The sequence below is a fragment of the Saccopteryx leptura genome, chromosome 3 (genome assembly GCF_036850995.1).
Source record: "Saccopteryx leptura isolate mSacLep1 chromosome 3, mSacLep1_pri_phased_curated, whole genome shotgun sequence".
Taxonomy (NCBI): domain Eukaryota; kingdom Metazoa; phylum Chordata; class Mammalia; order Chiroptera; family Emballonuridae; genus Saccopteryx; species Saccopteryx leptura.
The window spans coordinates 152,488,817-152,515,301 of NC_089505.1; the positions used below are offsets into that span (position 1 = coordinate 152,488,817).

General features: G+C 36.9%; 2 protein-coding genes across 22 annotated transcripts in view; one reads left to right on the forward strand and one right to left on the reverse strand.

The window, feature by feature from the left end:
* FUBP1 (far upstream element binding protein 1) overlaps positions 1-21,402 on the reverse strand; it is a 39,382-nt gene extending 17,980 nt beyond the window's left edge. For 10 of the 20 annotated variants that reach the window (XR_010750275.1, XR_010750274.1, XR_010750273.1 and 7 more), the window contains exons 1-17: positions 21,160-21,402; positions 13,327-13,417; positions 12,436-12,498; positions 11,629-11,667; positions 11,117-11,156; positions 10,630-10,682; positions 10,470-10,541; positions 9,932-9,989; positions 8,378-8,540; positions 8,190-8,288; positions 7,964-8,065; positions 7,609-7,711; positions 7,400-7,500; positions 6,333-6,474; positions 4,643-4,803; positions 1,464-1,615; positions 1,297-1,376 (exon numbers count right to left, since the gene is read on the reverse strand). Coding sequence is in view for 16 of the 20 variants with exons in the window: in XM_066376609.1 (XP_066232706.1) it covers positions 1,297-1,376; positions 1,464-1,615; positions 4,643-4,803; positions 6,333-6,474; positions 7,400-7,500; positions 7,609-7,711; positions 7,964-8,065; positions 8,190-8,288; positions 8,378-8,540; positions 9,932-9,989; positions 10,470-10,541; positions 10,630-10,682; positions 11,117-11,156; positions 11,629-11,667; positions 12,436-12,498; positions 13,327-13,417; positions 21,160-21,279 (1,639 nt within the window). In the remaining 4 variants the exon portion in view is untranslated. The remainder of the gene's footprint in view (positions 1-1,296; positions 1,377-1,463; positions 1,616-4,642; positions 4,804-6,332; positions 6,475-7,399; positions 7,501-7,608; positions 7,712-7,963; positions 8,066-8,189; positions 8,289-8,377; positions 8,541-9,931; positions 9,990-10,469; positions 10,542-10,629; positions 10,683-11,116; positions 11,157-11,628; positions 11,668-12,435; positions 12,499-13,326; positions 13,418-21,159) is intronic. The other 10 variants (XM_066376624.1, XM_066376622.1, XM_066376621.1 and 7 more) reach the window with 3 other exon arrangements.
* Positions 21,403-21,556: 154 nt separating this feature from the next.
* Positions 21,557-26,485, forward strand: part of DNAJB4 (DnaJ heat shock protein family (Hsp40) member B4) — a 45,612-nt gene continuing 40,683 nt past the window's right edge. The window contains exon 1 of one of the 2 annotated variants that reach the window (XM_066376625.1): positions 21,557-21,596. The gene's annotated coding sequence lies outside the window, so the exon portion shown is untranslated. The remainder of the gene's footprint in view (positions 21,597-26,485) is intronic. The other variant, XM_066376626.1, reaches the window with a different exon arrangement.

The following is a 26,485-nucleotide window of genomic DNA, read 5'->3' on the forward strand; positions in this document are numbered from 1 at the left end:
CTTACTGTGGTGACTTCACTACTACTCTGAGCGGGAATATGAGATTGTGATGGAGACTGGTTCTCTATCTACTCCTATCATTTTTCAGTCGGGCTACCTCAAACAAGTGTTCACAGGTGCTACCCTGCATAAATATAAGTTTGCCCAATATAAATCAAGTTGCCCAATATAAATCCACCCATTAACTTGCTCGAACTGTTGAATCTCTTTTAAAATGGTGATTCCTCTTACTACATCATCTCAATTAGCTTATAAAAGGGAAAAATTGTCCTTTCATTCTTGAAAGACTAATTTTAGATTACTACACACTATCTTCTGTAAGTCCTTCTATCACTGTATTGCTAACATTTGTAGTACATTTTTCTGCTACAGAATGTAAACTACTCTTTGCATACCTAGCTCCTAGCACATTCAAATTGTTTCTTAGATGAATAAATGTTGTGGTTATTGAGTGACTGCCATGTTGTATCATCACATTCCAATGAACATACTTTCCTATAGAATTAATGTTATATAATATGGGATCCACAACTAAACACCAGAATGTTTCATCTAAATCAATCATTTTAGTTTTCTAAATTACAAATATTAACTAGTGTGAAAAGGAATCATTAATTCAATACCTTCCTTGAAACTACTCCAGTGAAAGAGGCCTAAAAGGTAGGTAGTAGGTGAGAAAAAACGATCATAAACAAATGTTAACTGGTTTCGATAAATGCCTCTTTGACCATGATGGAATGAAAACTACATAGTGGGAGAAGATGGAAGAAATGAATAGAATAGAAGAAATGAATAAATTCAGATCTGAGCAGAGAAAATATTTAACAAAATGTATTTGAGTTCTAACATCATGCAGATATTAAACACAGCCCTGAATTTTACTAACAGGTAAAGTTACCATATCAGTAATACTAAAACAGACAACTTATATATCTTATTTGAGAACTTAGAGGAGTTTAAATGCCCAAGTATTAAACACTCCACTTAGACTCTTAACATACCATATACATGTAATGGCACTGGTACCTAAAACCTAAGACACTGTTTGGTTTTTAGCACTCTGTGTGTAACTTTGCAAGCAGAGAAAGCCATATGCAGGTTGAAAAAAGTTCCATGAAGACAGGCCGTATTCACACCAGTCTTATATACTGTGGTAGAACCAGAACCTACCATTCCTGCTGAAAGAGTGAAAAAAGTGCAGAAAATGGCACACAACATAGTAACAATTCTAGAAAACTTAAGAACGTAACAGGAGTGACAAACAATACAGATTACACTTGGATAAGCATCTTTTACCTGGATCAGGAGGGGCCTGTTGCTGCCAGTGTGGATATGCATTTCCCCACCCCTGGGGAGCATAAGGGGCTGGAGGACCACTGAAAAGACAGAAAGCAATATAAAAATATAATTTACTGAAAGCTACAATCTTTGGAGAAAAGCACAGAGCCAAACCCAATACTTACTGAGGAGCAGGGCCAGGTGGACCCGGATTATAAGGTGCAGGGTTGTATGGTCCCATTGGAGTTCCAGGCCCAGGAGGCCCAGGAGGCCCATGGGGCCCTGGGACACCATGGGGCCCATGGGGTACAGGTGGCCCTAAAGGATTTACTGGGCCCTAAAAAAAGCAAAAAGACATACAAAAATCAGAATCACAGCAATGGCTGAAAAACTCAAAGGCCAAATACTTCTCCATTTCTATCTTCTTTTATATCCACGAACAATACATTTTAGACTTTCACTTCTTCCTTTATGTTGTAAAAACTCTTACTTCTACCATATTAAGACATGTAAAATTCGTTATCAATAGCACTAGCAAAGAACTGAAATGCTACCTTCTATTTTTAGCAAACTATTCCCTTGTTCATAATTCATACTTTCACTAGCATTTCTTTATCATTTTAATCATGGAAGTTTAAGAAATATCAGATCCTATTTGTACTTATTTCTCTGCATCTGCATCTACTCTCCTACCAATAATCAAAGCCATCTTCACAATATACTGTATTTTTCGCTCCATAAGAAGCACCCCCCTGCCCCCAGTGGAGGGGAAAATATGCCCATGCATCTTATGGAGCAAAATATTCCTTTTATTTTTTTTAGCTGCGGTGGGTTCCCGGACAACTAGAAAAGTATTTGAACATTAAAGTCTCTTCTCATTTGTTAATAACAGTGTTAATGGTTGTTAATGCTGTTGTTGAGTTTACACTGTTGAAATATTGTGGTATATTTTATTAAAAACTCTAACACCATTTGGTTCAGAATATTTTTTTCCCTTATTTTCCTCCTTAAAACCCTAGGTGCGTCTTATGGAGCAAAAAGTACAGTATTCCCCAAATTGCTTAGGTCTTACATTGTGAACAATGTATTTACTGAACACTTAACCAATAGTGTAACAACTAGTTCTTGCTCAACAAACCAAAGTGCTCCTCACAACCTTTTTGTCACTGAATCCCGTTTAGATCTATAATTCAAATCATCTTGTCCTTTGCCTTTTATCATAATTTTCTAAATGCCGTAAAAATTCCCGTTGTAACTCATTTAACGAATTGCGGCATTTCATTCCCATATCATGTCACATCATCATAATGCTCTCCTTTCATTTCAGGTAAAACTGAACGTGGGACATTTTGAACAAAAATGTTTCAACTGTATCTGGTTATCAACTTCCTTACTACAAAATAATATAAACCATGATTTTTAAAGTCCCTTTTATTAATTTTCCTGTTTAAGGATCTAATTGCTGCCATTATCCCTCACTTCCATTATTCATAACCTATCCTTTGCAAATAGTAGAAAAGATTTACTGAAAATGTAGCAACATTTTTATAGGGCTATGTGCCAGGCAGTCTTTTAAGTAACACACACATCACACACACACCCTCACTCTCTCTTAAATCATTTAATCTCTACAACCCTATAAAGTAGGTATTATTATTCTCATTTTCAGAGGAATAAACTGAGGCAAAGATAAATGTAACATTCCCTAAGCTCAGTCAGTAAATGATTCACAGTACTCTGAACCCAAATCTTTTTTTTTTCTTTTTTTCTTTATTCATTTTTTAGAGAGGAGAGAGAGAGGGAGAGAGAGAGACAAGGGGGAGGAGCTGGAAGCATCAACTCCCATATGTGCCTTGACCAGGCAAGCCCAGGGTTTCGAACCTGCGATCTCAGCATTTCCAGGTCGACGCATTATCCACTGCGCCACTACAGGTCAGGCGGAACCCAAATATCTTAACTTGAGTGCATGCTTTTAACCACTATATTAAATTGCTTCTCTAGAACAATCTATCTTGTTTGTCCACCAATCCAAAAGAAATTCTGTTCCATGCATGCTAAGAACAGTAAAATTCAAAACCAATATGTGTTATTCATTTTTCTGGCATCAATCACTGCACAAATATTTCCTTCATGCCTCTGTACAATTACACATCTTGTTCATACAATTACTGTATGTATTTTTATAAGACAGTCTTTAAGTATATATTGTAGATCCATTTTTGACTTCCCAAAAAGACAGAAACAGTGTCAAACTTCTTTTGCACCTCACTCACAGCATGGCAAACATCAAGGAGAATTTCCCTAAGAAATTCTGATTATTAGTCCTAGCCAAGTGCTCAGTTATAGCGTTGTCCCACTATGCCAAGGTTGCACATCTGACCCCTGGTCAAGGCACATATAAGACCAATGAATGCAAAAGTGAGTGGAACAACAAATCGATCTTTCTCTCTAAAATCAATTTTAAATAATTCTAATTATTGCTCTGGCCAGTGGCCCAGTGGATAAAATGCTGAGGTTACTGGTATCAATCCCCAGTTAAGGCACACACAAGAAGCAATCAATGAGCACACAACTAGATGGAACAACTTAGTGGAACAACGTGTTGTTGCTTCTCTCCTCATCCCACTCTCTCTCAAAGAAAATTTCTAATTATGTTATTAATACTTTAAGATACCCACTCACACCCTATGTTCTTTATAGTAAAAGAATATAGTAAAGCACTTATATATAAGTGCTTTTACCTCATTTATAAAAGAACATTCAAGACTCTTATACATTTTTTGTTTACCACCAGTCCAAACTTTTCTAGTGGAAAATATTTCAAGTTTGACCATGCATCAGAATCACCTGGAACAAATTTCTAAAATTATGTATCGAGCTCTCTTCCAGACATTCTGAATGAGAACTGTGTGTTACGTGTAGAAGGGAAAAGTACACAAACAGTCTATATTTAAAACTCTTCACATGACTAAGAACTAGAATTTATAAATTTCAACTTTATATATGATTCACCTTTGCCTCACCAGTATTGTATATAGTAAGCCCTTAATTTAAATACTGAATTCCTATTAACTAGACTCTTCGAATATGTTCCACAACTTTCCACCAACCCTGCAAGTAATGCTATCCTCTTTATCTACCCACACCCAAACATAAAGTTCTGAACACTGGTAATTGTATATTTAGGTTATTTTTATTACTGAAAAATCGTTCCTACATTTATGTTATCTATTATGTGATAATATCTATAATTTCAGAATAAAAATTGACATTTTTCTGTATAGTACTTTCAGGAGCATCTGAATTAATGTCTTATTTAACTGAAAGGATCTATGCTATAAATTGAAGTTTACAGCATACTCACACCAATCTTTTCTTCTATGAGTTGCCGAGCATAGTCAATTTGCTGTGGAGTTCCACGAATCGTAAATAATTTCATATTAGGATCTGCATTAGGTGGAGGATTTCTCTGAAGTTCTATTCTTGCACCAGACTGTTGGCTTATACTTTTTATGGTTTCACCTCCTAAAATCAAAACACAATAATTTCTCTAAAGATATAAAGGCTACAAGAACTATTTTAATATGAAAATAAACAAAAACAAACTAATAAATAAAAGCATAATGAAGATTACGAGAATGGAAGGGTGAGATGGGCGAAGGGGGTAAAATATATAGTAATGGGAGTAACTAGACATTGGGTACTGAGCAATAGGGTACAGATACCAAATTATAATGTATACCTGAAATTTACATATGCATTGACCTATGTTACCTTTAAAAATAACTTAAAAAAGTCACCATGGACCATTAATTTTTGACCAGTAGTCCATCTGCCAATATTCTCTTAAGATTTTCCATTTATTCTACACTTAAAATCAAACTATATAGGCCTGACCAGGCAGTGGCGCAGTGGATAGAGCGTCGGACTGGGATGCCGAGGACCCAGGTTCGAGACCCCGAGGTCACCAGCTTGAGCGCGGGCTCACATGGCTTGAGGAAAATAAAAAATGCTCACCAGCTTAGACCCAAGGTCACTGGCTCAAGCAAGGGGTTACTCAGTCTGCTGAAGGCCCGCGGTCAAGGCACATATGAGAAAGCAATCAATGAACAACTAAGGTGTCACAACGAAAAACTGATGACTGATGTTTCTCATCTCTCTCCCTTACTGCCTGTCTGTCCCTATCTATCCCTCTCTCTGTCCCTGTAAAGAAAAAAAAAAAAAAAAAGAAAAAACTATATAGAGCAGCAGTTCTCAACCTGTGGGTCATGACCCCGGCGGGGGTCGAATGACCAAAACACAGGGGTTGCCTAAAGCCATCGGAAAATACATATAAAGGACCAAAACACAGAGGTCGTGACCCACAGGTTGAGAACAGCTGATATAGAGCATTTCATGCTTCTCTTAAATACATTTAAGTTTTAAGATATAACTTATTTTATCTGTATCACACATATAACTTATCAAAATATGTTTCAATTAAATTGCTTTTATTAAGTAATGTAAATATAAACACTAATTAAAAATTAAAATATTAAAACATGTAATTAAAAAATAGCAAAGTGGGCAAAACAAAACACTTGTGGGGGGGTAAAAAAAAAAGATTTGCCTGTTCTGTGGAGGTATAAAGGATAAAGCATTGACCTGGAATGCTCAGGTTACTGGTTCAAAACCCTGGTCTTGCCTGGTCAAGGCACATATGACAAGCAATCAGTGAAGCAACTGAACTGATACTTCTCGCTCCATTCCCCCTCCTCTCTCATAAAATTAGTAATAATAAAAAACAAAAAAGTTTCTTGCACTAATTATTATAATGCTGGTCTCCTCTAAAAGTTAATGTGAATCAAATCCCACTCTTTTTATTTAAGTATATATATGAGATCCATTACATTTTAGTTATTATACATCAACACAACACTTTCCTACTAAAATACAGCTCAGGAAACAAATCACTGATACTTGTTTAGAACAGCAACAGAAAACCCAGAAAAAATCAGGTAATACATTAAATTTTTACCCACACACAAAAACATTAAAAATTTAAAATATATTGCCTTTTCCTATTATTAATCCAGTTTTCCCAGTTGGTACAATGAAATTAAATTCCTGTAGTCCACCAGGTGGTCCCATGTTCCAGTTGCCTTGACCTCTACCTCTTCCTCGACCACCAGGTCCAGGTCCCCCAGGATTACCAGCCTAAAGAAGAGAAAGTCAAGAAACAAAGTCAGGCCTGACCAGGCAGTGGCACAGTGGATAGAGTGTTGGACTGAGACGCAGAGGACCAGGTTCGAAACCATGAGGTCGCCAGCTTGAGTTCGGGTTCATCTGGCTTGAGAAAGGGGTCACTAGCTCTGCTGGAGCCCCCCCACCCCCATTCAAGGCACCATATGAGAAAGCAATCAATAAATAACTAAGGAACTATAGTGAAGAACTGATGCTTCTCATCTCTCTCCCTTCCTGCCTGTCTGACCCTATCTGTCCGTCTGTCTCTCTCTCACACAACACACACACACACACACACACACACACACATACACACACACACACGAAAAAAGAAAAAGAAACACAGTCAGCATAACAATGCACTCTTCTTGCCTGACCTGAGGTGGTGCAGCAGATAAAGCGTTGAACTGGAATGCTGAGGTCTCCAGTTTGAAATCTCAGGCTTGCCCAGTTAAGGCACAAGTCAGAAGCAACTATGAGTTGATGCTTCTCACTCCCCCTACTTCCCCCTCTCCTCTCTTTAAAAAGAAAAATTAAAACAAAAACAAAACAAAAAATCTCTTCTTTTACCAATAAAATTATTACATGTCTATTTTCTTCAACTTTCATTTTCCTAAATCAGAATTTAGAGAAGTTGGGAGATAACTGGCCCAAATAATCAGATAGCAATACTACCATTTATTCTTTTTATACTGGAATAAATAAGGTAGTACACTTATGTAGCTGCCTTCCTGCTCCAAATATCTACATCTACCTCAAAGCAATTTATACTTTCTAGTTATAAATAAAGTATCATCAAACAGATTGATATAAAATAAGGAGGGGACCACTACCAGATTTGAAGCAGGAAATAATTTTAAGTGAAAAACAAAAAGAAAATATTAGTGTTCTATCAAACCTGAACACTTCGAAGAAGGTCTGTAATAATTTCTGCAGCATGCTGACATCGGTCTGGAGGTCCTGTTATTTGTGCTATTCTGTCAGGTGTTGTTCCATCATCTTCAAGACAAGACAAGACAAAACAAAAACAGAGTAATTCAGTATTAAATGTGTCAATGTCAAAAGTAATTGGTACCAACACTTAGAAAACTAAATATAAGTACTCACCTGGCTTAAACTGAATTCGAACACCTGCATCATTTTGTATTTTTTTAATCATCTCTCCATTTCTTCCTATTACAATGCCAACAGCAAATCTTGGAATGGGGACCTTATGTAAAGGAGAGTAAGTATTAAGAAAGCCATTTCCTGAAACTCAAGCTGCCTCAAATTGTAAGTATATAATAGCACTGTTTATATCAAATAGGGTAACAAGATGTAATATACTACTGCATTCTACAGTGGAAAATGGGGAAAATTAGGATACAATGTTAGAAAAGACTATGTAATAAAAAAACAGGAAAAATACTACTATACTTATGGATTAGCATATAACCATTTCTAAGTGAGAATTTTTACTTACATCTATCCCTTCATTTCCTCCTATCCTGGACCCATACTCGTTTCGAACTTCTCTGAAACCACCTTGATCACGAATTAACTCTAACACCATTTCCTTTGCTTGCTGAAGTAGAAAAAAACGATCTAATTTAGAAAGCATGTCTGAAAACACTGTAATTTATTCATATAATTTGCTAATTCTTTACCCACCCTAAACCCTTCTTTGTAAAATATAAACTTAAGTTTACTTGAACTTTGTATGGATCTCCTGTAATTCTAAGAGGTTTGTCAGCACCAGTGTTCTGAGGTCCATCTTGAATCATAACCATTTTAACTCCAGCTCGCTCCTGTTAATCACAAAAATCATATGTATTAACAAAAAGAGGTAGAAACTGGCTTCAAAACATTTGAAAAGTAATTTTATAAACAATAATACCTGAAGTTGTTTAATAGTCTCTCCTCCTTTTCCAATAACTAATCCTGCCTTGCTAGCTGGAATCATTATCTCTTGAACTGCATTTCCTGGTCCATCCCCATGATGAAAACCAGGGGTTGGTCTTCCTTTTTCAACAATCTGGTCCAGTAACCGTTTTGCTGATCTGTTTACAAATGAAAAGTCAAGTAAGTTGTAGCATACCCAAAAGCTTATCCAAAGAAAGAAATATAAAATATAACCATTTACTCCTTCCAATTCCACTCTAGGTAGCTTAAAGCTAAACTTTAACAATTTTAAAGAAAGACGCTATCATGGTCAGATTGAAACTATTTCAATAAATTTTCTGGATATATAATTTCCAGTATTTTTGAGAATCCAAAGTAGCACTCAACTTCTAAAGGTATTGCAATATTAAGCCAATGCCCCCAAGAACTAAATTAAATAATTATGCTTTTAAACCATCACTTTGGTCACTCCAATGTTAAAATAATTCTTTCAATAAATACTTAAGAAATGTAAGCTTTATGCCAGGTACTATATTCTAGGTAATGAGGTTACAGCAAAGAACAAAACAGTTTCCGCTGGCATGGCTTAACTTCATTGAATAAGAAAAAAAACAACCCCATGTTAAATTACGTTATTTGAGAAGTGCTATAAAGAAAATTAATGAATAAGGATGACAATGCATACATGTGTGAAGAGACATTATTTTATGGAAAATAGATACAGAACTTGTTGATAAAGAGACATCTGAACCAAGACCTGAAGAGAGGGAGGGTATATGAAAATATCTGGGAGGAAATATTCCAGAGAGAAGAAATAGGAAGTGCAAAGAACACAAATAAGAGGCATGATTCATGTGCTGAAGAGGCTACACAAGGCTATAACAGTGAGCTGGGAGAAAAATGCTTAAAAAATGAAGTAGAAAAATAGCAGGCCATGATAGACATTTAACTTTTACTCTAAGTAGGAAACATTAGAAGATTTTGAGCAAAGTAGTGTTACAACTGACTCATTCTAAAAGAATCACTATGGCTATACTGTTACAAGAAGAGTATTGTTGAACAAGGCTAAAAATAAAGACACATTGCAACAACACAGGCAAATAGTACCACAGATAAGGTGATGTAGATGTAGAATAGAAGGCAGCAAAAACAGACTGGATTTCAAATAAATTATGAAGGAAAAAATGATCAAGACTTGCTTATATATAAATGAGAAATAAGAGAAAAATAAAGAATTTAAAGAGGTCTGCTATATACAGAGATAAATGAGTTTAAAGGAAGAAAAAAGGTTGGGAATGAGTAGAGCCGCCTTTTAAAAAAGTTTTGTTGTAAAAGGGAGCAGTGAAATAGAAATTCAGGGTTCAGGGACAATTTTGGTTAAGATGGAGAGATTTTTCAAGCAATCTATATGCTACTAGAAATAAGCATGTTAGCATGCCAATAGAAAAGGGGGAATTAATAGTGCAGGAAAAAGTTGATTCAATTTCAAAGGCAATGTCTTTCAGTAGAAAGAAAGGGCTGGCCTCAGACACATAATTTTCATACTTACTGGACAGACTCAGGAGTTCCAGTTAACATACAAGATCTTTCTGGAAGGCCACCACTGTCTACAATTTAAAACAAAAACAAAAATTTAAGGCTAAGATGAACAGATACCAGATTCTATTACTAGCTTAAGATTTACTACTAGCTTAAGAAATATGCTATGTAGCTCAGTTGGGTTTGAGCATCACCCTGACAACTTAAGGTTGTGGGTCTAATCCCCAGTCAGGGGACACACGAGACTCAATCAATGAATGCATAAATAGGCGAAACAACAAATCGAGGTTTCTTTTTCTTGCTCTCAAAAAACAAATGTAAAAAAATATATGCTACTTTTCAACTCAGTACGAAATCAGCAGGCCCTGACCAGGTGTCTCAGTAAAGCACTGACTTGGAACACAAGAGATCACAGATTCAACTTCTGGTCAGAGGAAGTACAAACAGCAATCAATGAGTACACAACTAAATGGAACAATTAAGTGAAACAATGTGTTGCTCTCTCTCTCAAAATCAACAGGGGGAAAATAGCAAGAGAATAACATTACCAGGAGCAATCTGTATTTTGCATCCAGATTCCTGCTGTATGCGTGAGATCTGTTCACCTCCTCTACCAATTACTAGTAAAAAAAAAGAAAATTACTTGCTGAAAGATTAGAAGGTATGTTTTTATTATGTTTTTAAAGCTTTAAAAATTAGGTTACTTACTAAATCCAACCATCCCATCTGGAACTTTATATTCTTCTGTCATTACAGATCTGCTAAGGAAGAACAGAAACATTTACCTTCAAAGGTAAATAATTTGTTTACTTTAAATTAAAGGTACCCTACTGATAAAAATGGAAGTCTAATGGCTCCAACCAGTGTTTCAGAAACATGTATATAGCCAAAACATGCCTGAGCAGTCAAAGACAGAATCTTAAGTAACGTGACAACCATCAAGTGAGGGACGGTATGGTGGATGACACAGTCTGAAGGTGTGTAAATAAGGTGGAGTGGAGACTGACTGGTGGTGGCACAGTGAACAGAGCTTTGATCTGGGATGCTGAGGTCCCAGGTTCAAAACCCAGAGTTCACCAGGTTGAACGCAGGCTCACCAGCTTGAGCAGGATGTCACTAGCTTGAGCAGGGGTCACTGGCTTGACTTGTTCAATTAAAACTTGCAAAGTACTCTTTGAAAAGCATTTGACTATACCTTTGTTGCTGATGCATTGGTGGTAACTGTGTCCCAAAGGCTACCAAAAAAATTAAATAAAAAAAATTAGTTAAGTTCACATATATTAAACAATAGTCTCTTCAATTCTAAAATCGTTCCCTAATGCACCAGACAACACCTTGGAGAAAAACTTTATGCAGAATACTTAAAGCACCACTGGCAGTGAGCAAAAAAGTCAGTGAAAGGGCAGACATTACTAACAATGATATAGAAAAAAACTTTTTTCAAGTGGTATAAGCATAGATTAATAAATGAAGTAATAAAACTGCATATGTAAAACAATTTAGCAGTCAAATCTTATTAATATATACCTGGTCATAATTGAAATGGGATATCATAAAGACAAGTGGTATATATTTACAAAGAAATTCATTCTAAAATAATACTCATGTCCTTCAACTAATTTTAAAGATATTTAACAGAAGATAGGAAAAAAGCCTGATTAAAATCCAGTAACTTTATTTTTAATCCAGCTTCACATAAATACTTACAGTCATTTTGAGGAGCAACTTTCTTAGCATCTGGTTGATCTGTAAAATTAAGAGTCTTTTACGTTTTTGCCAATACATACAAATATATAAGACTCAGTTCCCCCTGCCCAAGCAAGAATGAATATCAGTATAAACATTTATTGAAACACCTGAGGGTATGGTGTCATTTGAACCAAAAGTGACAAAACTCAGCTCAAACTCTTCATGTTTAAAAGATGCACAGATATTTTTAAAAAATTCTTTTTTGATTGTATCAAATCACTGACCTTAATGCATGTTAAGCACTTTAGAGTATCACAAGACAAAGTATTTAGGTCCATTACTAACAAAATCTCACATGCTAAAGGCTAATGATGCTTCCCACTGTAGGAAATGAAGACTGGAAGAAAAAAAAAACCTATCACAATGTGAAAATTTGACAGATCAAAAGTTGTGTGTATCTGACAGTAACAACAGAGCTATGCAAAATAAATTTTAAAATGACATTACAAGGCAATCTCAATCTAAACTGTTCCATTGTTCTTCACCAAACATTTCAAGGCATAAACTTCAGCAGAAACTCAAAGCAACTACATGACTACCTTCCATCTACATCCTTTACAGATAAATACAATGCATACCTTAGAAGAAACAACCAACAGCTGACAGTACTACATTCTCTCCCCCTTCAAACTTAAATGATTAAATACCAGAATGTTGGGTAGCAAAAATTCAGACACATAATCCAAGAAATACTGTGTCCATATAAGAATCCACTGGTTTATTTCACGTTTACATACTAAACAGGTAATAAATAAAAATTCCTGCCTTTAAAAGGAGAGGGCATTCCCTCCCAGTGTGTTGTACTGCTCGGACTTGTCCAAGAGCCATCTACACATAAAATAAAAAGAATACATTACATTACAACATCTGAAGCATCATTAGCTCACTTTTTTTTTTTGTATATTAAAACCTCACTATAAATGTGAATTGAAACTCAATAAAACCAAGTATTCCCGGTCAAAAGCTACAAATACATTCTATATGCTCATTCAGAACCCTCTTTTAAAATAAAATAAAAGGGGCAAAAAAGAAATTGTATCAAAATTCATACATCAAATCTAAAACAAAAATGTGTCAACTTCCAAGTTAAGCTTCAACAGTTATGTTAAAAAAAAAAACAAGGACTATAAATCTACTGCTTTAAGCCATTGAGTTAAGCCTGAAACACAAAACAAGGGACTAAACAAACAAAAAAGTAACAAAAAATGTATATAGCCTGCAACACACTAGAGTAGCAAACTATAACAACTTCCACCTTTAAAGTGAAATCTGAAATAGCAAAAACAATGAAAACACAGCATATAAAGGTGAATTCATGTATGATGAGAAAAACCTGTGAGATGTCCCCTAAACATTTTTATTTATCTTCATTTTCCCCCTTCCAGTTTACTAAAAAGTTCACTGTGCGAACTATCAATCTGGTACAATCTTAAAAGAAGAAAAATGATGTTTTCTAGTAAGACAAAACTGGCTGGTTGAATCAAATTTTACCTACCTTTCTAGGTCTCCCCCCCCTTTTCCTTTTAAAGCCAAAATATATCTTACAATTTTAGGAACCTTACAATAAAAGTAATGTTTCAATAGCATTTCAAAATTATTAAAATTACTTGAACTAAACTGCGTAAAACAATTACAATACTTATGGCTATAACTTACCTCCATCTTCCAAAGGTCTTTTTTGTCCCCCATAACCATAGTCATTTGAATTCAGTGATGTACCAGCATCACCTCCAATTTTTGCTGCAATCTTAAATTAAAAAACAAAAACACACTATCATTAAGAATAGCATCATAATACTATGGACTATTCTAATCAGATGCAATTTTTTCATATAGTTCCTAATACATACATATGCAAAATACCTATCACATAAAAATTAATTTGCTAGAAAGACAAATTAAAATAGCTCATTATTGTTCATTGCTACCATTAATAACTCCAGAATTAACAAATACTCATCTGGAATTAAGCTTCTGATACATCTCTGTAAGAATAAACAAAGAAGTAATCAATTAGGAATCTTTAGAAGACTGACCAAATAACATTGAAGAAAATCTAGATCCAAACTCAATCTTTGCCACAGCTCTCTTCCACAACTCTTCAAAAGATGTGTGCATGTGCGCATAAAAAATGTGAACATTTCGTGGGACTCTAAGGCTGTGCTGTCTAATAGAGCAGACACTAGCCATATGTGGTACTGAGAACTTAAAATTGTCCATATTAGAGATGTACTTTGAAGTATAAAACATACAGCTATTGAAAATTGGAAATTATTATAAAGAATGTAAAACATCTCAAAAATTTTTATACGGAACACATACTGAAATAGTAGTATTTTCAGATATGTTGGATTAAATAAAACGTGACTTGCATTGTATTTCTATTGGACAATCTTACTCTAAGAAACATAAGGGCAGGGGAACCTGGAAAGCTGTCTCTCTAAGAAAGCCACAGAAACAAAGCCATTAAAAGTCATTTTATTCTTAAAAAATTAACTTTTAGAAGAGGTCAAATAATTGCCTGCACTTGACTGAACAAACATACAAGAAATGCCAGCCTCAAGTCACAAGTAGGGCACAACTAGTGGACAATGACTGTATTTTTCTATGAAAGAGGAAATGGAACTAATATTGCTCAGTGCCAGCAGCAGACCAAGCTCCTGTGATAAGTATTTCATATTCGTTTTGTCATTGAATAATCATAACAACCCTATGAGGTAGAGTACTTAGTGAGACAGAGATCCATTTTACATAGTTTAGACCAGGGGTAGTCAACTTTTTTTATACCTACCGCCCATTTTTATAACTGTTAGTAGTAAAATTTTCTAACTGTCCACCAGTTCCACAGTAATGGTGAGTTATAAAGTAGGGAAGTAACTTTACTTTATAAATTTATAAAGCAGAGTTACAGCAAATTAAAGCATATAATAATTACCAAGTGCTTTATGTCGGATTTTCGCTAAGTTTGGCAGAATAAATCTTTATAAAACAACTTACTATAGTTAAATCTTTTTATTTATACTTTGGTTGCTTTGCTACCACCACCATGAAAGCTGGAACGCCCACTAGTGGGTGGTAGGGACCAGGTTGACTACCACTGGTTTAGACAATGGTGGCATTCCAATTTCTACACAGTTCCATGCTAATTACTATAAGGGGGTAAGCACTAAAACTGGGTAAATGGCTCATCAAAGTTTATATCACATTATTCTTTCAATTTTGAGTATGCCTGAAATGTTCTATGATAAAAAAAATTAAAAATCAAACTTTTGGTGACTAGAATTATCACAAAGATGTCCTGGTTTGGAACTAAACCAACTACGCCTCAAACTTCATTATAACTAGGAAACTAGAGAAAGTAAGAGTATTATAGACTTGACCTGTGGGGGCTAAATAAAGAATCAACCTGGAATGCTGAGGTCACCAGTTCAAAATGCTAGGCTTTTCTAGTCAAGGGACATATGAGAAGCAACCACGGCAAGTTGATGTTTCCCACTCCTTCTCCCCTTCCCTCTCTCCTGTCTCTAAAATCCATAAAATCTTCTTTTAAAAAAGGTATATTCAGTGCCTTGAGCCATAAACCCAGTATGTATCATGTAAATCTAATACATGCATCAGTTCCACATACCAACTATATTTCCTAGGGTTCCTAGATTTCCCTTTTTCTCATCTGTACATGCAAACACATATAGCAAAGCATGTTAGGAGTAACTATTAAACTACTTAACAAAAAAAGCTACACAATTTTATTTTCCTGATCTCTACTATATAGCTTTGCTCAATCTATCTTCCTTTTTTCACTTTCTTAAAAGCCTGCTTTTATCTTTGAGGATCTAATTAAAAACTTTTCCTTTTAAGACTTGATTTATTTGAGAGGGGGGGAGGGAGGGAGGGAGGGAGGGAGGGAGGGAGGGAGAGAGAGAGAGAGAGAGAAGGAAGCATCAACTCCCATATGTGCCTTGGCCAGGCAAGCCTGGGGTTTTAAATCGGCAACCTCAGTGTTCAAGGTTGATGCTTTATCCACTGCGCCATCACAGGTCAGGCAAACCCTTTCCTTTTTGAGATTTCCTCATCACACCCGAAAACGGCTCTTTTCCATTCCAAAGTCTTTTTTTTTTTTTTTTTACACTAAATCTATAGAATGGCTAGTCTCACCACTCTTAAGTTTTAAAGCACTTAGCACTGAATTGTTCCATAGGAACTTAAATAAGCTGCCAGGTATTGATGAGCACTGATGTTAAGGAAAGTATTTCAGGCCAGAGAAAATAGTAATACCATTGATTGAATAGTTTAGGTTGTGACTATCTTCTGCAGTTAGCTTTTATAAATGCTCTATCAGTGGTCCCCAACCCCCGCACCGCGGACTGGTACCGGTCCGTGGGCCATTTGGTACCGGTGTGCAGAGAAAGAATAAATAGCTTACATTATTTCCATTTAAGTCTGAACGGTGTTTTATTTTTTAAAAATGACCACATTCCCTCTGTTACATCCGTCTAAGACTCAGTCTTGACGCCTGTCTCGTAAGTTCGACAATTATATTTTAAAATACCAGTTTTTACACCAGTCGCATAATTTTATTTTGTGCATTTATCTGTCCCACCCTAAAGGCTGGTCCGTGAAAATATTTTGACATTAAACCGGTCCGTGGCCCAAAAAAGGTTGGGGACCACTGCTCTATGTAATGTATTTGCATAGTAGCACTCCTCAAATGCCAAGAAACTTCTCAGAGAAAGGATACTTATACCTCTCTACTCACTGAACAGCTCTCAAACTATCCAAATAAAAATTAAAGTTGATACTTGGTTCAGTGAAAAAGACCAATAAAACCAGATAAAAAATTCAGAATTAATGCGAAAACGAGCTTGAAATAAAAACAGTATTTTTTAAATAAAAAGGTACATCTTTTTACTTTACACAGATTTGACCAATTCTCCAAGATCAACAGAAAACATATGCTTCCTAAATCAGTGATTTTCAATCTTTTTAATCTCATGGCACACATAAACTAATTTCTACAATTCTATGGCACACCAAAAAATGTATTTCTTGCCAATCTGACAGGTATTGTATGTTATAAGAATTCTCGTATAGCCTGACCAAGCAGTGGTGCAGTGGACAGAGCGTTGGCCTGGGACACAGAGGACCCAGGTTTGAAACCCCAAAGTTGCTGGCTTGAGCATGAGATCAGACCCGAACCCAAGGTCATTGTCCTGGGCAAGGGGTCACTCACTGTGCTGTGGCCACTCCCCAATCAAGGCATGAGAGAGCAATCAATGAACTTAAACTAAGGTGCGTAAGTATTGTAAGAACTGATGCTTCTCATCTTTCCCTTCCTGTCTGTCTGTCCCTATCTGTCTGTCACACACAAAAAAAGATTTCTTGTATAAAAAAATTTTTTTTCAGTAAATAAATTCTTGTGGCACACTGGTTGAAAATCGCAGTCCTAAGTCACCACAAGGATTAATTTAAGAGAAATAGTTCCTAAAATCCCACCTCCAACTACATAAAGTTCTTATTAGACTAGTCAAATTAAGTATAATCCATTTCTTTGACTTTAATTTACAATAATTCAATTTTTCCATTTGGACCATGCTCTACTTCTCAAATGAGTTTGTTTTTGTTTTATTTGTTTTAGCTATTTATAACTTTTATTCATAGACTAGTTCTATAGTCCAAGAATTCTGTAATTGAAAAGAAATTAAAGAGATTTCTTAGTCATACCACCTGATCTTAGAAAAAAAAATTTTTTTTTAATCAAAAGCTTATTCTGCCTGACCAGTGGTGGCGAAGTGGATAAAGCATCAACATGGAATGATGAAGTTGCCGGTTTGAAACCCTGGGTTTGCCTGGTTCAGGTACATGTAAGAGTTGAGGCTTCTTGCTCTTCCCCAGCTCTTCTCTCTCATCAGGGCATATATAAGAATACTGACGAGGCAGTAGTGTAGTGGATAAAGCATCAGCCTGGGATGCTAAGGACCCAGGTTCGAAACTCTGAGGTCACAGGCTTGTGTGCAGGCCTCACCAGCTTGAGTGCAGAGTCCCCCACTTGGAGCGTGGGATCACAAACATGACCCTATGGTCACTGCCTTGAGCAAGGGCATTCGGTCAGCTGAAGCCCACTGGTCAAAACATATATGAGAAATGAACCACTAAAGTGTCCCAACTACGAGTTGATGCTTCTCATCTCTCCCCCTTCCTTCCTGTCCGTCTCTCTCAAAAAAGAATCAACCAAAAAAATGCATAGATAAGTGGAACAACAAATCAATGTTTCTCTCTTCCTCTCCTTTCCTCTTTCTTTAAAATAAATAAATGAAATAAAATAAAAATTTTAAAAGCTGATTCTCAGAAGTGAACTACCCAAATGTCAAAGATGACTAGCTCCTAATTTTCGCTCCACTACATGCTGCCTTCCAAGTACTACCATAATTTGGGAGGAATTGTGAATCTGGTTTAATTGCTTTGGGTCCCTGACAAATTTTCCTATGCATTCTGATTTATCTATACTATTATCTATACTATTCTTCACCTTATCTATACAAAAAAGATGAGTTTCTACACTTACCTGATAGGATGGTTATGAGAATTAAGTGAATACAAGTTGAATGTAGTATACAAACTACTAGTTGTTAGGAACAAATCAGCATATTATAATTCAACCATAAAGCAGAGGGTACATGACTTCAACCATTTGATTTTAAAATTTTAACAGATTTTTATTTGCCCTGACAAAGATATAAGTCGTTACATTCTGTGAAAACTGTGCCTGTGGGAGAATAAGGTACAGTATACAACTCCTCTTTGTATTCCTAAGACCTGACATAGCAATACTATAGGTATTCAAATGAATTTCTGCAAAGACATAATTACTTTCAAAACAAAATTTCATTACTAATTATAATTAAATTTTGCTATTCTGTCAAAAACGTTAAAAAATATCATACTCAAATGCTTGTTTTCATTGAAGGGAAAAGATGAAGGATTTAAGCAAAAAAAAATTTTAGTGATAAAGTCAACAGCTCTATTTTTTAAAATTCCCATTGCAATTAAACAACATAATGCAGTGTGAGTTACTTTTACAATTATCAAGGAAGTGATTTCAAGAATAACTGCGTACTTAGTAACTAATTTACTATTTGAGCAGAATCAAGTTCGATATTCTTGCTAACTTGTGATCTATCGCTCAACTTATCTATAGTATAATTATTAGAAGGTCTTATTCAACTCAAAAGCTAAACCTGGAATCTCAAATTTAAGATCAACCTATAATCAAATTATTACAGCAAAAACATCTATCTATAAAGAATCATAACAGCAAGGGCATTGGGGCAGCTGACCTATTGGCATATAAAGAGTACAAAAAATTACATAGTTCGAGAACGATTTTCAGAATAAAAAAGTGGTCTAATTTAATCAATAAGAAAATTACAGCTTAGCCAAATAACGTTCAAATTTTTATTAAAGCATGGCAACGCTAAGTTTTTTGGTTTTTTTAGAAGGTGTACCTTTTCTCATTCCATTCCCCACCTTCCGTTAGAGAAAAAGAAGTGCGCTCAGGGCAAATGTATGCATCTTCTTAACACAAAGAGGTCTGGTCAGCTTACCCACTTTCCCCACCCAACACTAGCCCCCAGTGACTTCATTCTTGGCTTGTCATTGCCAAAACAAAACAAAACAAAACACCCCGGTACCTTTGCACATGCTGCTTTTCTCCACTGGTCAAACTCTCCCTCATTTTTTAATGCCTCGCTTAAAAGATCAGTCCTTGACTTTGGCAGTTAACTCATAATAGGAATTCTTTAAATGTTTACAAAACAAGTACATTAACAGTGCCCATATTTTGCCCACTCCTCTCTGAAAGTATTAATCTGATACAATTCATTTGCATTTGGCACCTTTAACTATGAAATAGCTTCCTAGAAGGCAGAAATCCAATTCACACATTCAAAAATTCTCTGGTATCTAAATACAGTTTGGCACATAATTCAATATGCTGGTTGAATAAAAACACTTTAGTTGAGCCTTCCAACCCATTCTAATAAAACCCCACTAACAGGTCCTGTCATTAAGTGTTTCAGTCGCTATTCTAAACATGTTCAGTATAAAAATTACATGAAAGAATCGCATTATTAGCATTAATACTTTTCGTTGATTCCCTTGAATATTCTGATTATAAACGAGTACAGTTGCCCTGGCTGGATAGCTCGGTTGGTTAGAGCGTCGTCCGGAAGTACATAGGTTGCGGGTTCGATCCTAGGTCAGGGCACATACAGAAACAGATCAATGTTCCTGTCTCTCTCTCTCTCTCTCTCTCCCTTCCTCACTCACTAAAATCAATAAAAAAATAAAAAATAAAAAAATAAACAAGTACAGGTACATTTTTATTTACAACTTGTTTCCATAAAAATAAGAGCGATCTGTTACATTACTACCGACTTTATGGATTTTGACTCAAACCATCCTTTAACTGGAGAGTAAAAAACAAGTTAAGCCTAATGCCATCAAAACACAAGACAAAATTAGTTGCTGATTACCACTAGCTTAACACTGTTGACTAAAAGTCTAGCCCCTATTATGCAGTGTCATAACGAGAATTCTTACGTTTGCTTACATATAAGTCCAGCCCAACATCATGCATTTTAAAGTTATAATTATATTAAGAAACTAATAAAGTTGAAATTAGAAATCTTCATATTATATATCCTTAAGTACACGTGGTTTTTTTTTTTTTTTTTACACCTTCCGTTTGAGAAAGAAGTGCCCTCGGGACAAATGTATGCACCTACGTAACACAAAGAGGTCTGGTCAGCTTACGACTCTGGACTGAGAGGCAGATTCAAATTGAAATTTGGGAGTAAAATGGGCCTGAAGCCATTTTGAGAAACAAGGTGGAAGGACTAGTGAAACAACACTGACACGTAAATCCCGCCCGAGGACGGATTTCACCCCGGGATTTAGCCTTCTCTTAACGTCTCTTCCTCTCAGGAGCGAAAGTGAATGAACCGAAAGGCTGGCTGCGAAGAGCGAGCTCGAAGGCGCCGTACGCCGTGAAGACCGCTCCAGTGACAGACCCCTTCCCTTCCACGGCTCCCGGGGCTTACCCTAGGACTTTCCCGAACTCGTTACCAGAACCTTCCACACCATTGTGTAAACTACGCGCGCTTTATTCCACGGAGGAGCACGTTCAAACCAAGGGAAAGGAAATGCTAACTCCGTGGAAAAAGAGCGCGAGCGCCGCAGGAGCAGGGGAAAAACCTAAAGCCATGTGTGCTTAGCACACGTTGGGATTTCAACTAGCTTAGACAGCAAGAACAAAAAGCCGAATTCCAGTCTCTAACCGCTATTACCAACAGCGTAAAGCTAGAGTCCCCACAAATTCCAGAGCCCGGCAGAGCACGTCTTTCCTCTTCCTGACGCGCGAAGTAGCGGCCTACTCAGGCAGCGGCCAATTGCCGCGAGCGGTCGGGAACACACAGCGCGGTCCAGACTTACCTGCCGGGCTCTCTGCAGCGCATCTTTGAAGGCATCGTTAACTCCTCCACCACCACCGCCTCCGCCTCCACCACCAGCTGAGCCAGAGGAAGGTGGAGGCACTGTTGAATAGTCAGCCATGTCTACCCTACCGTAGCCGCTACCGCTTCTTCGCAGAGACCTCTTCCCAGCCAACTGCTAAGAAAGAAAGAAAATGGCGGCCGTGGGGACTGTATCACATTCTTGTGCGACCAACGTGCCGTAAAGGGGCGGAGACTGAAAAAAGAAAATCTCGCGATGTTTGTGAGCAACGCGCTGCATAGGGGTGGGGCTAAAAAGGGATAAGCAGGAAGATGTCGCGAGAATTGTGTTTACGCTATCGCGAGAACGTGATTTATTTGGCACTTCCTCTCCGCGCGGTCTTGTGTCCCGGCAGTGTGGCTGTTCCGCCAGGGAGGGTAAGGTTGGTGTGGAGACCGTAGTAGGCTCGAGTTTCCGAAAACCTGAAGATACGCTGTAGTGTTCCTTAGAGGTCGCTGCCTAGGGGCGTTAGTGTCCGTGAATTTTACGCCAGGGGTAATTCCGTTTGTCCTTGGGGAAAAGGGTGACGTCACGAGCGTAACGACGACGCTATGGTTTTTTGAGAACACTGCAGCCGGTAGTGCGCGCCTGGGGGAAACGCTCCCGGTCGTCGCGAGGTGACCCTCCCGGAAATGTCCTCCCGGCCTGTGGGAACTGGACCTGGTTCAACTTCGAGATTGTCAGAATGTTAAATTGAATCACAAGTGGGGATGAATTCAGATGGGGAGCTTCTTAGTTCTTGAGATGATTTTGGAGATTTTAGTAGGTAAATAATGTGGAATAAGGTGAATGAGGCTGAAATAATATGACTGACGACCCTTTTTTTAACTTTCATTTTTAAAAAATTTTATTTTTATTTTTAGAGAGAGAGACACACATCAGTACGCTGTTCCACTTATTTATGCATTCATTAGTTGATTCTCGTCTGTGCCCTGACGGTGATGGAACCTGCAACCTTGGCGTATGGGATGGGATGCTCTCCGGCCAGGGCATTTTTTTTTTTCTTTTTAAATACGTAATTTGTTCCTAAAACTCAGTTTTAACTAGTCTTAGCAACTTAGTATTTTTATGTGTCCATCACCCATTCTATTGAGGTCTGTATAATTAACAGCATCTTTTTCTTAACCAAAATTGTCTGTGTAGCTTCCTAGGAATAGTTCCCCTCCGCCCCACCTGGGAGATCCCAAATGGGAGGCAGTGCTCTGAACGGCCGCTTTAGGGACTAGGTGATTGTTTTTGTACTTTCTGTTACCTACTTTTGTTACCAAGTAGTTTCAAATCTTCAGACCTTCCAAAGGTAAATGAACTTGACCAACTTTGGCATTTTGTGTATTATTAATTAGATCTAAAAAAGTACTTTTCCATTGCTGTTCTTAGAGTAATTGAGAGAAATGTATGCTGCAGTCTTCTGATTCCTGAAACTAATGTGTCCACTTGCTCAAGACCCAAAATAAGTAGATAACTAAACAGTTGTTTGCCCATGAGTGTAACTGAATTACCATTTTCCTAGAGCTTTTCTACCATCTTATCCATTTATAGTTCTGATTATCTTTTCAGCATTCATAGCCATCCCTTTAGATTTTGGAGGAATTTTTTATTTGGAAAAGTGGTGACTGTATTGGACTACAGATGAAACTAGCTAAAAAAAATTAAAAGCAGTGTTGGGCGGTATTGCTAAATAGAAGCTTTTAGTTGACTTTTGAGAAAGTATTCAACAGATGGTATTTATTAATCAGTAATTGATTTTTTTAAAAATTTAATTTATTGGCATAATAGTGGTTAAGAATTATACAGGTTTCAGATGCCCAGTTCTACAACACTTCTGTTCACTGTATTGTGTGTTCACCAACCCAACTCAAGTCTTTGTCCATCACCATTTATCCCCTCTATACACTTCACATTACCCTCAGTGATTGATTTTTAAAATATTTTATTAGACATGTACCAGTAAGACCCAATGAACATAATGACAGTGATATAATTTATTTCTAGACAAATAATAAACTATTTCATGTATTCAACAATTTTGTCTCTAAATATTAAAGATAAATAAGGACTTTTGTTTGTTTTTGTTGTTGATTCTTCTGGATGTATGGATATGCTGGGATGGGAACCAGTTGGAATCAGTGCAGGTCAGGATTTCTCAATCTTAGCACTATTAACACTTTTTAGGCAGCTAATTCTTTTGCAGCACCTCTTGTGGGTTGTAGTATGTTTAACATACTTGCCCTCTACTCATAAAGGCCAGTAGCCTATCCTCACAACCATCACCAGTTGTGACAACCGAAAGTGTTCTCCGTACATAACAGGTGTCCCCTAGGAGGCAAAGTCATCCCCCATTGAGAACCACTGGTTATTCTTGATTGTTGCCCCTGACTCCATCCATCAGGAGACCTATGTACCATACTTCTGAACTATATTACAAATTTTGTTACCTTTTACCTCCACTGCTCCCAAGTTAACATCACTTTAATCTTGGATTATTAAGAAGCATTCTGGTGGCCTGACTGGTCGTGGTGCAGTGGATAGAGCGTCGGGCTGCTGAGGACTCAGGTTTGAAACCCCAAGGTCGTGAGGTTGCAGGCTTGAGCCTGGGATCATAGACATGATGCCATGGTCACTGGCTGAAGCCCAAGGTTGCTGGCTTACATAAGGGGTCACTGGCTCAGTTTCAGCCCCCTGGTCAAGGCACTTAGACAAGGAATCAATGAACAACTAAAATTGATGCAACTCTGTGTTGATGCGCGCGTGTGTGTGTGTGTGTGTGTGTGTGTGTGTGTGTGTATGACAGAAACAGACGAGAGAGGGACAGATAGGGAACAGTTAGGGACAGACAGACCGGAAGAGAGATATGAGAAGCATCAATTCTTCATTGCAGCACCTTAAGTTCATTGATTGCTTTCTCATAAGTACCTTGACCTGGGAGCTACAACAGAGTGGGCAACCCATTGCTCAAGACAGCGACCATGTGCTCAAGCCAGATGGTGCTCAAGATGGTGACCTCTGGGTTTCAAACCTGGGTCCTCTGTGTCCCAGTCCAGCACTATCCACTGTGCCACCGCCTGATCAGGCATGTGTTGATGTTTCTTAACTCTCCCTTCCTGTTTGCCGTCTGTCTCTGTATCCCTCTGGCTGTCTCTGTCTCTTTCTGGCTTAAAGTAAAATAAAAGCATTCTAGTGGTTTCTTTGTTTCCACTCATATCTCTACAATTTATTTTTTAAAATTAGGGAATTTTGTACAGAAAAGTGTATAATATATAGTACATGTAAAATCTGAAAGGTAACAAGTGTGTATCCATTCTCTGAGAATGTTCTCCAAAAAATAGACTTACTAGTACTTTTGAAGCCCAAGAGTGCCACTAGCTGATTGTTTCACAGTTGTTTTTTCTTATGGCAACTTGAATGATTTCTTACCTATGTCTTCAATTTCACATCAAATTCTACTTCCTGGAGTGAGTGGCCTTAGGGCTCCTTGTAAACAGCCCACTGTCTCTGTACCCTCTTCTCTCTTAACCCTTCTTCCCTTATTTTACTGCAGCTGTCTGGCCACCTTGTACACAATCTTTCCTGCCTCTGGGACTTTATATAATACCGTATTTCCCCATGTGTAAGATGCTCCCATATATAAGACGCATCTTAATTTTGGGACCTGAAATTTGAAGAAAAAATGTATTACATAAAGTTACTGAACTTAAGTTTTATTCATCATAAAATTCATACAACTAATCTCTGTCAAAACTCCCATCTATTAGCTTGTCCTCATCTGTGTCTGATGACGAATCACTGTCTTCATATATTGCCTCATCCTCAGTCATCTGTGTCTGATGACGAATCACTGTCTTCATATATTGCCTCATCAGTTCCATCTGTGGCATCTGAAATGCCGCACTTCTTAAATGACTTGACAACAATCTCAATCTTGATATTATCCCAGGAGCTTTTCACCCAGGTACAAACTTCTACAGTTGGTTTCTTCACTCTTCTTGCTGATGTCAAATTGTACCCAGACAAGTAAATAAATCTACAATGAGCGCAAAAACAAGCATGAAAAAGAGGGAAATGCAAGTTAAAAAAAAAAAATCTACAACCACTGTATAAAAGGGTGCATCTTATACATGGGGAGATATGGTACTTGCTCTTTCCTGTGCCTGGGATGCCTTTATAGACCTTCATAGGCACAGGAAAAAGTTTAGATGTCACCTTAGACCATCTCTGACTTCTGGTTGTGCCATAATGCAACCACTCTATTATGTTCTCTTTGTGTGTTTATCTAAAATTGAAGCATTTATCTAAAATCTTATGTTTTATGTACTTGTTTATTGTCTTTTCTGGTATTATGTGAACTTAAAGGCAAGGACTTTTGATGAGGCCCTAAAGCAAAGTCTTAATTAATATTCTAAGTATTTGTTGAATGAACGAATATTGAAAAAATCTGTCTCTGCGTTTTATTTGGTTTTGTGACATTGGGCAAGTGACTTAGTCTCTGGGTCTCAGATATCTCATCTACATAATAATCATGACCTTCCTTACTACCCTTGAATTAGGCATCTCTGACCATTTCAGAAACTGTAAAGTGCTATGCAAATGGAAATTGGTATTATTAAACATATAATTTGGCTTCTGGCATATCATAATCAGGAAAGTACCATAATCCATGGTACTCTGCTTCTGTAAAGTTTTTGAGTTAGACAGTTATGTTCAAATCTTAGTTTTGGGAAAACTGGAATCAGTGACATTTGATTAGACTGCATGTGAGTTCGTTCTGAGTTCATTCAATCTCAAAGCTGTTTGTACTTTGCTTGATTATTTTGGATACTTGCATGATAACCAATGAAATCTGACTTTTCTTGACTAAGTTTATTCCCCTTTGCAATGTAATTCTCTTAATAGTGAATCTATTAAGATCATAGCTGATCTAAAGTTAGTTTATTGTGCTTTAAGAGTTGGCTAAATAGCTGAATTATATTATAGTCACACTTATCACAGAAATTGGTATTCGATATTTCATCCTCAGGATAAAGCAAAAGTCAGTGTTTTTGAGCTTATTGAAGTCTTTCAGGGAACGTTTAGATTTGCCAAATAACAATGAAAGGATTAATAAAGATAAAAGTTGGGCTATTAAAATGTTGGCAAGGTTTTTCATTTTATCTTCTAATTGCTTGGTTACCAAATAAGTGATTCTTGGCACAACTTTTCACTCTCAGATTTGTTAAACCTGTGTGTAGAATTAACAGGTATTTATTTTCATATATTGGCAAAATATCAT